General features: G+C 36.2%; 1 protein-coding gene across 1 annotated transcript in view; it reads right to left on the reverse strand.

The window, feature by feature from the left end:
- The window catches only part of FBXL17 (F-box and leucine rich repeat protein 17), an 846026-nt gene that overhangs the window by 546614 nt on the left and 283750 nt on the right, over positions 1–15662 (reverse strand). The window contains exon 5 of the mRNA XM_007952585.2: positions 2825–2932. Coding sequence (XP_007950776.1) covers positions 2825–2932 — 108 coding nt within the window. The remainder of the gene's footprint in view (positions 1–2824; positions 2933–15662) is intronic.

Genomic DNA, 15662 nt, shown 5'->3' on the forward strand with positions numbered 1-15662 from the left:
TTACTGATGAAGGCTGAAGAATACAGTCTGCAGTATGGATTACGTCTCAATATAAAGAAAACAAAAATCCTCCCAGCTGGACCAATGAGCATCATCACAATAAATGGAGAGAAGATTGAGGTTGTCAAAGAATTCATGTTGCTTGGTTCTACAATCGATGCCAATGGTTGCAGCAGTCAGGACATTAGACGACGTGTAGCATTGGGAAAGTCAACCGTGAAGGAACTGTTTCAAGTGCTGAGGAGCAAAGATGTCTCCTTGAGGACTAAGGTGCGTCTGACACAAGCCATGATATTTCCAATCGCCTCGTATACATGTGAGAGCTGGACAATGAATAAGGAAGGCCAAAGAAGAGTTGATGCTTTTGAGTTATGGTGCTGGCTAAGAATGCTGAAGTACTACCATGGACTGCTAAAAGAACTAACAGATCTGTCCTGGAGGAAGTACACCCAAAATGTTCCTTGGAAGCGAGAATGGCCAGACTTTATCTCATCTATCTTGGTCATGTTGTCAGAAGCGACCATTCCTTGCAGAAGGATGTCATGGTTGGTAGGGTGGAGGGTCGACAAAACATTGGAGGCCTTCAACGAAATGGATTGACACAGTGACTGTGATGATTGGCTCAAGTATAGCAGGGATCATGGAGCTGGCGCAGAATCGGGCAGTGTTTGTTCTGCTGTGCATGGGGTCGCTATGAGTCGGAAATGACTCAACAGCACCTAACAACAACAACAACACAGACTCCGTAGGAGCTCTGGTAGCATAGTGCCTAAGGCATTTGACTGCTAACCACAAGGCTGGTGGGTTTGAACCGCCTTGGAAGGAAGGTTGGGCAACCTACTTCCACAGTGTTACTGCCTCGGAAACCCAAGGAGGGTGTTGCTATGAGTAGGGTCTGACTCGGTGGCACATAAGAACAACAACACAGACTCAGTAAGGAGCTGTGAGGGCACAATCGTTGTGCACTCGAAAAGTCAGCAATTCAAACCCAACATTTGCTCCATGGGGGAAAAAACCTGGTGATCTGCTGAAGATTATAGCCTAGGAAACCCTATGGGGCAGCCTAGGAAATCCCTGGGACAAAGTTGTACTTTGCCCTATAAGGTTACTATGAGTCAGAACTGACTTGATGGCACACAAGAACAACAAAATTTAATATCCTGAAAAATACTTTGTGCAGTGCTACTTAGCTAATAAGTGGTCGAGCTAGGATTCAAACTCAGGTTAACTCCAGAGCCTAGGTTCTGAACAACTGTGCATCGTTACCATAGTCTTAGGTCATAAACATTTGTTCTTTTCCTAGGAAGGAAAAAAAAAAGGCATTATTTTCCACTAAACTGTAAGTCCAAAGAGATCAAGCCTGAAGAGACCTGAGATCTTGAATGTTTTTTTCAGCACTATGCTGTCCTATTTACCCAGCACTGCTATAACAGATAGACCAGAAGTTGTTGGCTTTAACAAACAGAAATTTATTTTCTAACAGGTTAAAACAAAGTTAGAGGCTAGAAATCCCAATTCAGGGAGCAGGCTCTAAAAGAATGCTTTCTTTCTCTGCAGGCTCTGAGAGGAAGGCCTGTCTCTTTTCAGTTTCTGTTCCTTGGCAACTATGATGACCTTCATGTGACACGGCATCTATCTTCCTCCATTTCTGCTTGCTCACTTAATCTGCTCTTCTATATCTCAAAAGAGATATTTAAGACACACCCTATGCAAATAAGATTATTAACATAACAAAGAAAGCCCATTTTGAAATGCGATTATAAAGGCAGATACAGGGGTTAGAATTTACAACACAAAATTTTAGAGGATACAATTCAACCCATAGCAGCTGCTAACATAATGGTTATTCATTAGTTAAAATATGAAGGAAAACTGAATAAAAAGATTACTTAGCTATTAAGTGGAAAAGGCAAGACTCACACATTCTACTAAGTACTATATGATACAGTTAAAATATATGCACTGATAAATTTCTGGCAATACATGTATACATATTATAGAAGCCAGTTTTTTTATTATGTGTATGTAAAACTTAGCTGATTATTTTAGAGCTCTGGAAAGCAGCAGAGATGACATATAATTGAGAGACAAAGGAATGTGCCTTTTTGTCACTGCTGAAATATGAGATTTCCTATATTTGGTTTATAACTCAACACCCTGAGCTGTAAGATTGATTTTTTACATAAATGCACATCTCTTTTCTCCTTATATATTTATTTCTTAAAAGCCAAATGCTCATAAGACATATGATAGCAGAGAAAATTTCAATCAAAGTATCTTCTAAACTCAATACATTAACTTTAAATGATTCTTGTCATTGGCAATGGTTTCTTTAATACGTATGTTTCATAATCATCAGTAATAAAAGGAGCCCTGGTGGCACAGTGGTTAAAGCAGTTGACTGCAAAACAAAAGATTAGCAGTTTGAACACAAAAAGCTGCTCAGCGGGAGAAAGATGTGGCATTCTGCTTCAAATTTACAGCCTTGGAAACCCTCTAAGGCAGTGCTACTCTGTTCTGTAGGGTTACTATGAGTCCGAATCAACTCAATGGCAGAGGGTTTGGCTTTTTTTTTTTTTTTTTTTAATTTTCAGCAATGCAAAAACAAAAAAAAGTAAGTTTCTTGTTTAAAGGAGTGTCCTGTTTCAGAAAGGATAGGTTTGATATTGTTGCATGAAACTGATTTGACTCAACCAAACACTAGTACACACAGTTTGTTGTACAATGGCCAGATTAATTCTTACTTAACTACATTTAGCAATTTTGGAGCCAACTGCCTGAATGATAATCAGAAATGCCAAGAAGATTTTGTCACAGTACCTACCTTGGTTAGGTGGATGACTCCTTTAGAAGTAACTGAACAACCCATGAAGCCAACATACTGAAGTTCAGGGCAGTGCTCAGCAAACGCTTTCACTGACTGATCTGTCACCTAGGGAAGAGACACAAAGGAAGTTATTCAAGATGACATTCCAATGAACTCAATGATTTGGCTCCTGCAATTTTCCTCTGCTCTACCTTGCATCATGAACGATCCCTTGCCATTGGTTCGTTTTAATCAGCATACAAACACGCTCCTATGTTTTTTGGGAAAAAAAAAATCCTCCCTTGACCCATTCCTCCATTCCTTTCTATCACCACCTGATGCTTTCACACTTTTTTAGAGGATTCCTCAAAGAGATAATGACATTAGCTACCTCCATTTTTTCACCTTCTCTTTTTAAATATGTTTTTTATTGAAATATAATTTACAAATCTTAAGCTTCAATTTTTCAAAGTATTTATTGTAAACAAACCCATTGCTGTCAAGTAGATTTGGCTTATAGCAACCCTGTATGTAAGACAGAGTGGAACTGCCCTATAAGGTTTCCAAGGCTGTAATCATTAGAAAAGTAGACTGCCACATCTTTTTTGTACAGAACGGCTGATGGATTTTTAACTGCTTACTGCTGACCTTTCAGTTAGCAGCCAACCATTTAACCACTGTGCCACAGGGCTCCTTTGAAAGGTATTGTTGTTGTCGTTATGTGCCTTGGAGTCAGATCCAACTCATAGCAACCCCTCCTTGGGTTTCTGAGGCAGTATCACTACGGAAGTAGATTGTCCAACCATCCTTCCGAGGAGTGGCTGGTGGGTTTGAACTTAGGCACTATGCTACTATGCTACCAGAGCTCCTCTGAAAGTGTATAGTGAAGTGTTTTTTCATACATTCACAGAGTTGTGAAATCATCACCAATATCTAATTCAAGAACATTTTCATCACCCCCAAAAGAAACCCTGTCCTCATTGGCACTCACTCTGTTTCCTTCTGTCCCAAACCGTGGCACTTGATTATCCACTTTCTGTCTCTATGGACTTGCCTGCTTAGGACATCATATATGAAGGGACTCATATAATTTGTGGCTTTTCACTTAGTATAATGCTTTCAACGATTATTCATGTAGCATGTACTAGTATTTCATTTATATTGCCAAATAACATGCCATTTATGAACATACCACATTTTTCACTCTTTTTTGATCTCACTCTAATGACTTTAATGTGACACATTTGTCACATTAAAAGGTCAATTTTAATTCCAGCTTCTCAGCTGATTGTCCTTCTTGAAACAGTTTCTCCTCTTACTTCTAATAGGAACTCTGGTGGTGTAGTAGATAAGGCACTTGACTGCTAACTAGAAGGTCAGTGGTTCAAACTTACCAGCTGCTCCATGGAAGGAAGCAAGGGCAATTTACTCCATCAAGATTTATAGCCTTGGAAACCCAATGGGGGTCACACTCTATGAGTCAGAAATGACTCAATGGCAGTTAGGTTTTTTTTTTTTTTTTCCACTTAGTTCTAATATAACACACTCCCCTAGATTTATTCCTTCCTTACTGGTAGCTTTTTTGTCCCTTTGCTAAGCCCATTTCATCTCATTTCCTTTTTCTATCTGTGAAGATTCTCTTAAGTAATCTAATATAATCTTATGTTCTATATCAAATTATGTATTTATGACCCTCCAATTCGTATCTTCAGCCCAAACCCCTGCACTCTACTTCAAACTGGTATATTCAACTTCCTGCTCACTTCCTTCAGACGTTTATTAGGTATCTCAAACTTAACATGTCTAAAAAATAAATATTTATATTCAGACACAAACCTGTTCTTCCCCAGAGTTCTCAATTTCAATGAACGGCACCTCTATATACCCAGTTATTCAAGCCAAAATATTTTTCACTCAAAACGCCATCCTTTCAGTTCTTCCAAAAATATCCTACATCTGGCTACTTCCCACTCTCCCAATACTACCAGTTTAAGTCCATTGTCAGTATCATCTCCTTCCTGAACTATAAAAATATCCTCCTAATCACTACTCCTGTTTCTACTCTAAATTCCTTTATTTTTTATTCTTCACACAGTAGCCACAAAATCAACTTAATGTCACTTTCCTGCTCAAAATTCTCCAATGTTTCTCATCACATTTACAACTCAAACTCCTTGGTCCATAAGGGCCTAGACAATTTGATCCCAATCAGACATCAATTCCTTTCATTTCCCCCACACTTCCATGCATCTTCCTTACTCCAGCCAAAATGGTCTCATACTATCCTTCAAACATGTCAAGTCTATTTCAGTCTCAAGGACTTTATATCTGTTCCTCCCTCTGTTTGAAATGCATCCCCTCTAGATGGCCACATGACTCACTTCTTCATTTCAGTCTTCCCCTTGTTCAGTGTCACTTGCTGGGATCTCTTGCTGGCCTCCACAGTTAAAATAATGCCAAATAACTTCCCTAGTTGTACTGTCCCTTAGCATACTTTGAGGTTGTTCATCACACTCACCACTATTTGACATTATATTATATACTTATTTGCCTATTAATTTGTTTTCTTCTTTTCTCCACCAGAACATAACTCCAGGCAGGAACTCATCTTCTCCTCCTTCGTTAGGGTGATCAACCACTTATTCTGGCTAAGACAGGCTCACAGTTTTATCAGCAAAAGCCCCATATCCTGGGAAACCCCTCATTCCTACCCTTCAACCCACTCTTAAACCATTGCACCTGGAACACACCCTGATACTTAGTAGGAATATCTGTTAAATAAATGAATAATTTTTCTTCTTTACCAACTTCCTATTTCATTAGACTTTTTTTCTTCCTCATTTATTTTCAGACCAAGGATATATTTGTACTATTTTAATATATTGATTAAAAAAAAAAAAGACATTATAATAGTGGCTTATTTTCTCTGACATAATTTGAATGTGCTAAGAAATCTTTGAGAGCTCTAGTAGCATAATGCCTAAAGCACTTGACTGCTAACCAGAAGGCTGGCGGTTCAAACCCACCAGCCACTCCTTGGAAGGAAGGCTGGGCAATCTACTTCCATAGGGATACTGCCTCGGAAACCCAAGGAGGGGTCGCTATGAGTCCGGTCAGACTCAACGGCACATAACAACAACAGCATGCAATCTTTAACTGGGTGGGGCTGGCATTTTTATACAATTAGCTCATACTGTGATGTGTATTAGAATCCCTTGAGCACAGTTATAGATACTTCCTAGACAAATACCTCATGGGACTGAATTTCTGGGTTTGAAAGATTAGGACATCTCTGTCAATTGGCATAATATAGTTCACAAAGTTATGTTTTATATCCTAGCTTGGTAAGTTGTGTCTTGGGTCTTAAAAGTTTGCAAGTGGCCATCTCAGATACAAAATTTCGTCTCTACTCATCTGTGACAAAAGAGAAAGAAGGAAACCAAAGACTTAGAAAAGAAACTAGTTTATAGGACAAATACTCCACACAAACTACAGCCTCATCTATCCTGACACCAGAAGAACTAAATGGTTCTTAGCTACTACTACCAACTGTTCTAACCAGGGCCACAATACATGGACCCTGGTAGGAAGGGAAAAAAATGTGAAAGAGATCTCAAATTTCTAAAACAAAAAAAAACAACAACAACAAAAAACAGATCAAGTGGTGGACAAGTTGAGACTAGAAGACTCCTCAAGACTACTGCCCTATGACACTCTCCAAACCTTGAACCAAAATGAATGCCTGAGGTCACCTTGCAGCTAAATAAAAAATTGGCTAAAAAAATAATGAGTATCACCTGTCAGGACTGTTCTTTTAAAAATCACCTATACGAAACCAAATGGTCAACAATTACTTTAAAACAAAGATGAGAATGTGATGGCAGGGAAACTAGATTAATGGAAATAATGGAAATGATCATGCATTGTGAAGAATGTAACCATAATCACTAAATAATTGGTGTAGAAATTAAAGAACAGGAACCTAAACTGTTGTGTAAACTTTCACTGAAAGCACAATATTACTATAAAAAAATAAAATTGAAAAAGAATCCCTTGAGTTTATTAAAAACATAGATGACCAGGTTCTTTGCCAGCAAAGTGTGGGGCCCAAAGATCTATACTGTCACAAACCCCTGAAACCTCAGAAAGTTTGAGATCCCCAGTGCTGCAAACAAGTTACATTAACAGCACTTGGCATTTCTAACAGGGCCTGCTTTTAAATGAAGAGCAGAATGAAATTCCTTTTTTGTCTTCCCCTATCCCAAAAAAATTTCCATGTATAAAATTATCTTCTTATAATTGTGCTAAAATTTTCTTCACAGTTTCACAAACTTGTAACTTATAAAAGAAGGTCCAAATATTCTCTATCATATGATAAATTTCAGATTCATTTTCCTCACAGTCAAGATAAAATTAAAAAGTTAACGACCTTTGTTAGTTTTTCAGCCTTTGTGGCCATTGTATCTCCTCTGCATTAACTTTAATATGGGTAACTTATTTTGTATCTTCATTATCTATTCTGAACAGATACTGAAAATAAAGATATATGGCAGCATTAATTCTAAAACAATCACACAGAACATTTTCCTGAAATAAAGAAACCAAAAGCAACTATGGTACATCTGATAAAAGATTAATTCTGTCCTCAAAAGTAAAGTATGTATTAGCAATATAAAGACTAAGGGTGCCACTGATAAATTAAAAATGGGCTTTTCTGACACTGAGCTTTCTAAAGACATAATATTATCAACAAATATATTTATATTTCTCCTGTAGAACCACAGGATGGGTTGATTTGAACCACAGACCTTTCAGTTAGCAGCCAAGAACTTAAAAACTGGGTCATGAGGACTTCTGATCTGAGTAGAGCTCTGCATCTATTTTATTTTAAAAGCTCCTCGTGAGATTCTATTTGAGTAGTCTGGGTTATGTTAAAGATGCAAGGCCTTGCATTCAAAACTTGGTCCTCACCAGCTACACTGGCATCAACTTTGAGACTGTTAAAAATGCAGAATCTCAGCCCACCCCCCAGACTTAATGCATCCTAATTTGTATTTTAACAAATCCTCAGATGATTTTCATGTACATTAAAGTTGGAGAAGTACTGCTCTAGGGACAAAGGACTATGTCATATTCTTGCAAGTATGATGGATTGAGAACTGAATGGCTACGTCATAATCAAAGCACTACAGAAAATATTTTCAAACAACTTTATTAAAGTATAATTTACATACCATAAAATGCACCCATTTAAGGGTGTAGTTCATTGAATTTTAATAAAATTATACAATTGTATAATCATCACTCATTTTAGAGCACTTCTATCACTCCCAACATTTCCTTTTTGCCCATATGCAATCAATTCCAGTTCCCAGCTCCAGCCAACCAATGATATCTTGCTATCACTACAGTATGTCTTTTCTAGAAATTTCATATAAATAAAATTGTGTACTATGCAGTCTTTTGTGTCTAGCTTATTTTGTAATGTTTTTGAAGTTCATTCATGCCATTACCTATATCCATAGTTAATCATTGCACTGCTGAGTAGAATTCCATTTTATGGATATATCACATTTTGTTTATTCACCACTTGATGAACAATTAAATTGTTTCCAATACTGGGCTTTTAAGAATAATGCTACAGTGAGCATTCACCTATGTTTGTATGGACATATATCTTCATTCCTTTGGGTAAATATGTAGAAGTGGAACTGATGTTGTATGATAAGAGCATGTTTAACTTTCTAATCCTTTTTTTGAATTGGGTTATTGTTATGAATTGGATTGGGTCCCTCTAAAGTATGTGTTAGAATCCTAACCCCAATACATATGGATGTAATCCCACATGGGAATAAGATTTTTTCTGCTATATTAATGAAGTCATATCAGTGTAGGTTGTATCTATGACCTAATCACTTTTAAATATCAAAAAAAAGCAGACTGAAAACACAATGAATCCACAAGAAAGCTCATAGAACTAATAGAAGAAGCCAAGAAAATTTCAGGGTATAAGACCAACACAAAAATCAGTAAGGGTTTGTTCTGGTTACCTAGTGGCACTCAGACAAGAAAATACCACAAATGGGATGGCTCTAGTGCCTAAGGCACTTGACTGCTAACCAGAAGGCTGGCAGTTCAAACCCACCAGCCACTCCTCAGAAGGAAGATGGGGCACTCTACTTCTGTAGTGAATTGCCCCAGCAACCCAAGGAGGGGTCACTGTAAGTAGGGTCTGACTTGATGGCACATAACAACAACAACAACAACAACAACATTAACAAATAGGAGTTTATTCTGTTACAGTTTGAAGGCTTTAAGTCCAAATCAAAGTGCCAGGCTCTAGGGGCTGGGTAAAAGGCCCTCAACCCTTGGCTTCAGCTTTGCCTCCTGCTCCGGGCCCACTTAAGCAGGAGGCTTTTCTTCACTCAGACAGCTGCTGGCTGCTGAGGCTAACAAAGCCAAGGTTGACAAGTAAAAAGGCACAGTCCCAATGTTACCAAACAACATGGCAGACCACTAATTCGAGTCCACTGAAAGTCCCTAGATCGGCAGAGCATGGCAGGCTAAACAACAACTCGGCTACATGGAGGGTTCAAGCGTGTCACACAACTAGAGACATTCCCAAAGCTGCTTTTTATATATGGGAAGCAGACCACATCCCTAAAGCAGCTACTCAGCTGCTTGTTGTAGATTCCACCATGGACTTGACTGCCAGTCTCATCATGGGGAATAACTACCACCAGCTGCACAGCCACTCAACCAAGCCCAGCCAAGATAACACACAACCTTAACTATCACAGGTTTCTTTACACCAGCAAGGAACAATATGAAAAGAAAACTTTACTTATAAGATCTTTAAAAAGAGAAGATAGTATTTTCTATTTGTCTTTCCAACTCTTCAAAACCGATATAAATATTCTTCTTTCTTTTTTCATCTTCACCTTCCTTTGCTTGTCTTTATTATATTTTTCACAGGGTACAGTGTTTATGTTTACTTTCTCATTTGGAATGGCAATATAAACATACAAAACAAATTGCCACTTGTCACATGGAAGGAAAGAACTAAATATGCAGTTAAAACAAATACACCCACTCCTCACTTATCAATAGAGTTTAGGATCCAAAACCAGGTCATTATGTGAATATCAGCATTATGCAAAAAGGAAGGATGACTACCTCATTACGTAACTGGCAAATTACATTATTACATAACTGCCAAACGACTGAGAATCATGGCCCAGCCAAACTGACACGTAACTCTAACCATAACAGCCAGGGTTATTCTCACCTCATATGCTGGCGTCTGTTACTGCCAGACATACGTTGTTAATGCATAAAATAGTCAGATAGTAGATTTTTTTTATTATTGTAAATGCAAAATGTTGGATAACAAGACAGTTGATAACTGAAGAACATGTTTGTTTACTGAGCACAACCATGTGCCGAGAAATGTGCTAAGTGCAATGAGTAAGACAGACGGTCCTCATGAAACTTAGAATCCAGTGAAAAAAGCACATTAAACAAACATTATAAATGTAATCACTACAGGCTTTCACATTCATATAATCATTTGCAGTAGTCAATGAATTATAACCTTCTATGTAGAGAGCTCTGGTAGCATAGTGGCTAAGACACTTGCCTGCTAACCAGACGGCTGGTGGTTCAAACCCACCAGCCACTCCTCGGAAGGAAGGTTGGGCAATCCTACTTCCGTAGTGATACTGCCTCGGAAACCCAAGGAGGGGTCGCTATGAGTCGGGTTTGACTCGACGGCACATAACAACAACAACAACAACATGTAGTGCCTAAGGCATTTGACTGCTAACCAGAAGGTTGGCGGTCCAAACCCACCAGCCACTCCATGGAAGGAAGACTGGGCAATCTACTTCCGTAAATATTCACTGCCTTGGAAACCCAAAGAGAGTTGCTATGAGTTGGAATCAACTCGATGGCAGTGAGTTTGGTTTTGGCTTTTTATGTATGCCATAATTATGTAGTTCACATGGAAAAGACCCCAAAAATAACTTGAAATTAAGTTCAATCATCACAAGTAAGGAAGCTCTGGTAGCATAGTGGCTAAGGCACTTGACTACTAACCAGAAGGCTGGCGGTTCAAACCCACCAGCCACTCCTCGGAAGAAAGATGGGCAATCTACTTCCGTAGTGATACTGCCTTGGAAACCCAAGGAGGGGTCACTATGAGTCGGCTCTGACTCTATGGCACATAACAACAACATCACAAGTAAGGTTTTTCCCAAACATTTTAAACTAATTTTTAATTGCATTCCTGATATAACTTCAGTGGAGAGCCATAGTAAATACATATCATGAGAAAAACCAAGATTGAAGAATTTACATTAATATAACTTTAACTTTAAAACTGGAACCATACAATCATTTCATCAATTAAGAGCCAAATCAGTAAAATTGAATATTCTTAGCTTTTTATTAAGAAAAATTTCAAACATATACAAAAGTAGACAGACTAGTAAAGTCAATGTCTATTTATCAATCACCTAAGTTCAACAATAATTAACTCATGGCTAAGTTTGTTTCATACACTTCCAAAATATATTTATATGTCAATATTTCAGTATATCTCCAAAAGAGAAAGCTCTTTTTAAAATCTTAACTATAACACTATCATTATATCTGTAAAGTAATTCAGTAAAAATGTTTAGGTGGTATAATATGACTATATTATGGATATATATGTTTTTAAGGAAATAATAGCCTAATGCAGTGATGTAAAATTCATATTAAAAATTTACCACAATTTTACAAAAAAATGACTCTTTGTCAACAAGGGCATTGAAATTCATAAGTAAGCATTTTCTAAATGTCTAAAATTCCATTAGTGTCCAATGATAATTTGATTGCTTATTTGATCTTCCCTGATTTTTGTCCATTCTATTTTACTTAATGTTAGTCTGTGTTTGAAAAGTCAGATTTGCTGACAAAAAGAGATTCATAAATTATGCATAAAAGTATTGTGAAAGGAAAAAGACACTGGTCCAGAACAAATGTCATAGATATGTGTCCCTATTAAAAAGATCTATGATAAGTTATGTATGACTTAACCACTTTCCATCAATTTGCTGATCTAGTTTTTTTTTTGACTAATACTTCTTCAATTTATTGAAATCCAATATTTGGATAATTTAAATGAAGCAGAATAATTAATCTAATCTGCATCTGTTCAACCTCTAATTCATGAAGGAGGTGATCTAAAAAGTAATCTACTAATATGACAATTATACACGTATATAGCAGTTGTATTTACTTTCTATAATGCACATTCATTTGTACAATAGCCCGGAAAGATAGACTGGTGTCCTACTCAAGGTTATTCACGAGTCCAGTGCTCTTTTCATCATAAGTGCCACCTCAATAATGTGCTAGCAATAGAATCAAAGAATGTATTTAAGCACTAAATCTGAGATCAATTAAGAAACAAATACATAATATTAATAACATACTAGTTGTTGCATAAATACACAATTATTTCTTTGATTATTTCACAGAAAACTTGTTTCTATTCTCCAAAAGGATTTCTTTTCCATTCTCTCAAACTTTGTATCATTTCTAAATAAAACTAAAATTAACAGATATGGTTAGTCTAAGGATTAATTCAAAGCCTGTAAAAGAACAATTCACAAGAGTATGACTGAAGTCTAATTAAATCTAGACAGAACAATACTAAAAGTCTGATTGTGTGATGTATCACCTGTTATGTAAGAAAACAGAAATATACAGCTTGAATTCTTAATCATATAAGTTTGGCTAAAGAAAGACAAAGGATGAAATGAACTTAAGTTTCAGAAGGCCAATACACAAAGAACAGTGGAAAAGCTCTGAACAGCAGTGAAAGAATTAGTTCGTCTTCAAAAGGCATGCTAAAATTCTCAAACTAAGGGAAAAGCCAGGCATAATAAGGGTAATTTACTGAAGGCTTTCAAACTGTTCATGATTGTATTACCTATGTAACTTTGTATTCTCTGCCTTCTTTTCTCTATGCTGCCTGAATACATTTTCCTCTCCATCCCATTTGTTCTCCTCTCCCCTTTCTTGCATTTCCATCTGTCACTTTATTTCCTTCCTCTTATTTTTTCTATTTCCTCATGTTCCATCTTGAATCCTTTTGCCCACCATCCCTCCCTTCCTTAACAAGCTGATCATAATATAGAATGGATACTTTTTAAACATAATTATTGTATTCATTTTAAAACAGTGAAAAGAAATTTAAAATTATGTTGACTATGAAATCTCTGGAATCAGACTGCCTTGATTGCATTGCAGCTTCACCTTCACCTCTTACTACCTGTATGACTTTAAGAAAGTTATTTTTTATCTAAGAATTATTTATTATCTAACAGATTACTGAGGTTGTTAGGAGAATGCTAAGAAAGTAACTATATGCCAGGCACGTACTATACTACGTGTTCAATAAAGGTTATCCAACATTTAACATGAGCTTTGGTGGTATTGTGCCTACCTAAGATATTTGACTGCTAACCGGAAGGCTGGCAGTTAAAACCCACCAGCCCCTCCTTGGAAGGAACGTTGGGCAATCTATTTCCGCAGAGATACCACCTTGGACATTCAAGGAGGGGTCACTATGAGTCACAAACAACTCGATGGTAGTGAGTTTGGTTTGGTTTGGTAACATTTAACATAAAAACTTCTTTCCCCTACATCCTTGGAGCAATGTACAAAGCTAACTTTTATTCCTATTATGGTATTTGATAAGACATAAATCAGCATTTTATGAAAACTCTACTATGATATGTTCCACCTACCCCACAGCAAGCTATTAGAAATAGAAATGACAACTATACATTCGTAGTAAACTGGTTTATTCTTTACTTGTGTACCAGGCTGCTGTATGAGGGGAAATAAAAAATCCAGGCTTCCAGTGGGTAAAACATTAATAATATGTTTTACTGAACATTATAGTTTTAACTGTACTTTGAGATAAATTTAAATATAGGTAACAAAATAATCCAAATAATTCACTATGTTAATTCTATTTTTAATGTTCCAACTTGACAAATTATTTTATTCCAATAGCACTTGGAGATGGCAGTGCATTCTTATTGCTGTTAAAGTCTTTGAAAAACACAACAAATTTATACATTCAAAATTATCTTTTGTAATGCCCTTAAATATACAAAATCTTAGTTATTAACTAGAATAGAAAATTTTTATTTGTAATTATAAAGATGTTTCCTCTAATATTTAACTCATGTTTATATGAACAGACCTGACTTAAATATAATATGCCATAACAACATACAATACACCCATCTCTAGAAGACTGGATATATAATAAGAAAAAGAAAATGCACAGAAATAAGTCATAACCTTCAAAAATTCTCCTGTACTTGTAAAAATATTTCATATTATACTTTAACATTTTAATAAGAAAATGCTTCCCAGGATGAATGAAATCTAACTAAGGTATAAAGCCCTATCAATTTGTGTTTTAATCACAAATGAAAGACAATAATCATTTGTTAAAAAAAAGGAGTACAAAACAACCTTATGTATGAATATAGAACATTTCTTACATATTCATGTTTAACACTCTTTAAACAAGCCAACCTATTATCAAAAACAAAACCTAAAATTAGGTTATACATTTTTCATCATGTCAGACAAATATAATCACAGCTCACTAAATGTCCTTTCTTACATGTCAAACAGCTTATAAAATTTTACGTCCTTTAAATAAGATTCCCAAATAATTAAGTAAGATAGCAAATTCGTCATTCACCCTAACCCAGTTTGCTTGCCACACACACACTTAACCTCCACCAAGGAAGCCATGTTAAATAACATGAATACAAATAAGGCACTTTCTTTGTGAGTTTTGGCAGAGGAAAAAGAAAAATATATAAGTATATTCTACAAACCTGTCTCATTTTAGAAGCTCAAAAAGGGCAAAGCTCTTGTTGTACAACATCAAAACGCAGATTCATCTCTCTAGGTACAGGACTCAAAAAAGGTTTCTAAGTATTTTCATGAGAACATCCCAACCAAGTCCAAGTTAACACTTACCAGAAGCCCAGGGACCGAAAGATAGTGATTCTCAATAAACATCTCTTGAATACATGATTCAATGAATAAATGAATCAATTAATCAATCCAAAAAAGGCAAGTCTTGGATAAATATCATCACTAAGAACAAAATGACAAATTCAATACAGTATATTTCTGTTGTTATGTCAATAGCTGAGTGCCTATTTGTCAGACACTGGGCTAGATAATTTTCATGTTACAGAGCAAAAGTCTTAAAGATGTTTATATATTTTGACCCAGAAAAAGCATTTCTAGAGACTTCTAAGCTCTAGGATAAGCAGAAAATAAGACAGGTTTGTGGAAAAGGATACTCTATTAATAATAATGAAAAATCTGAAACCACTGAAATGTATGTGGTACTACCTCTTGTAGTAGTACCAAGTAGTACCCATTACCACTTATATAATCTGGCTGTGGGAGTATATAAGTGTAAATTTAATTTTCTTTATGCTCTTCTATATTCCCAAATTTCAACATACATACTTTTTACTCTTACAGTAGAAGAAACAAATGCTAAAATAAGAAATAAAACATGAGAAAGCTTTCTAAAGTTTATTCTTATTTTAAGCTAAATAATTTCCATTTAAGTATAGGAAATTTAATATGTAAATATTCTTACAAATGGGAAAGACAAATTATAAATTATTTCAACATATAAAATATTAAATATATATTCATCCAGGAGCTCTGGTAGCATAGTGCCTAAGGCACTTGACTGCTAACCAGAAGGCTGGTGGTTCAAACCCACCAGCCACTCCTCTGAAGGAAGGTTGGG

Source organism: Orycteropus afer, unplaced genomic scaffold (genome assembly GCF_000298275.1).
Source record: "Orycteropus afer afer isolate SDZICR_OR568_19922 unplaced genomic scaffold, OryAfe1.0 scaffold00350, whole genome shotgun sequence".
NCBI lineage: Eukaryota > Metazoa > Chordata > Mammalia > Tubulidentata > Orycteropodidae > Orycteropus > Orycteropus afer.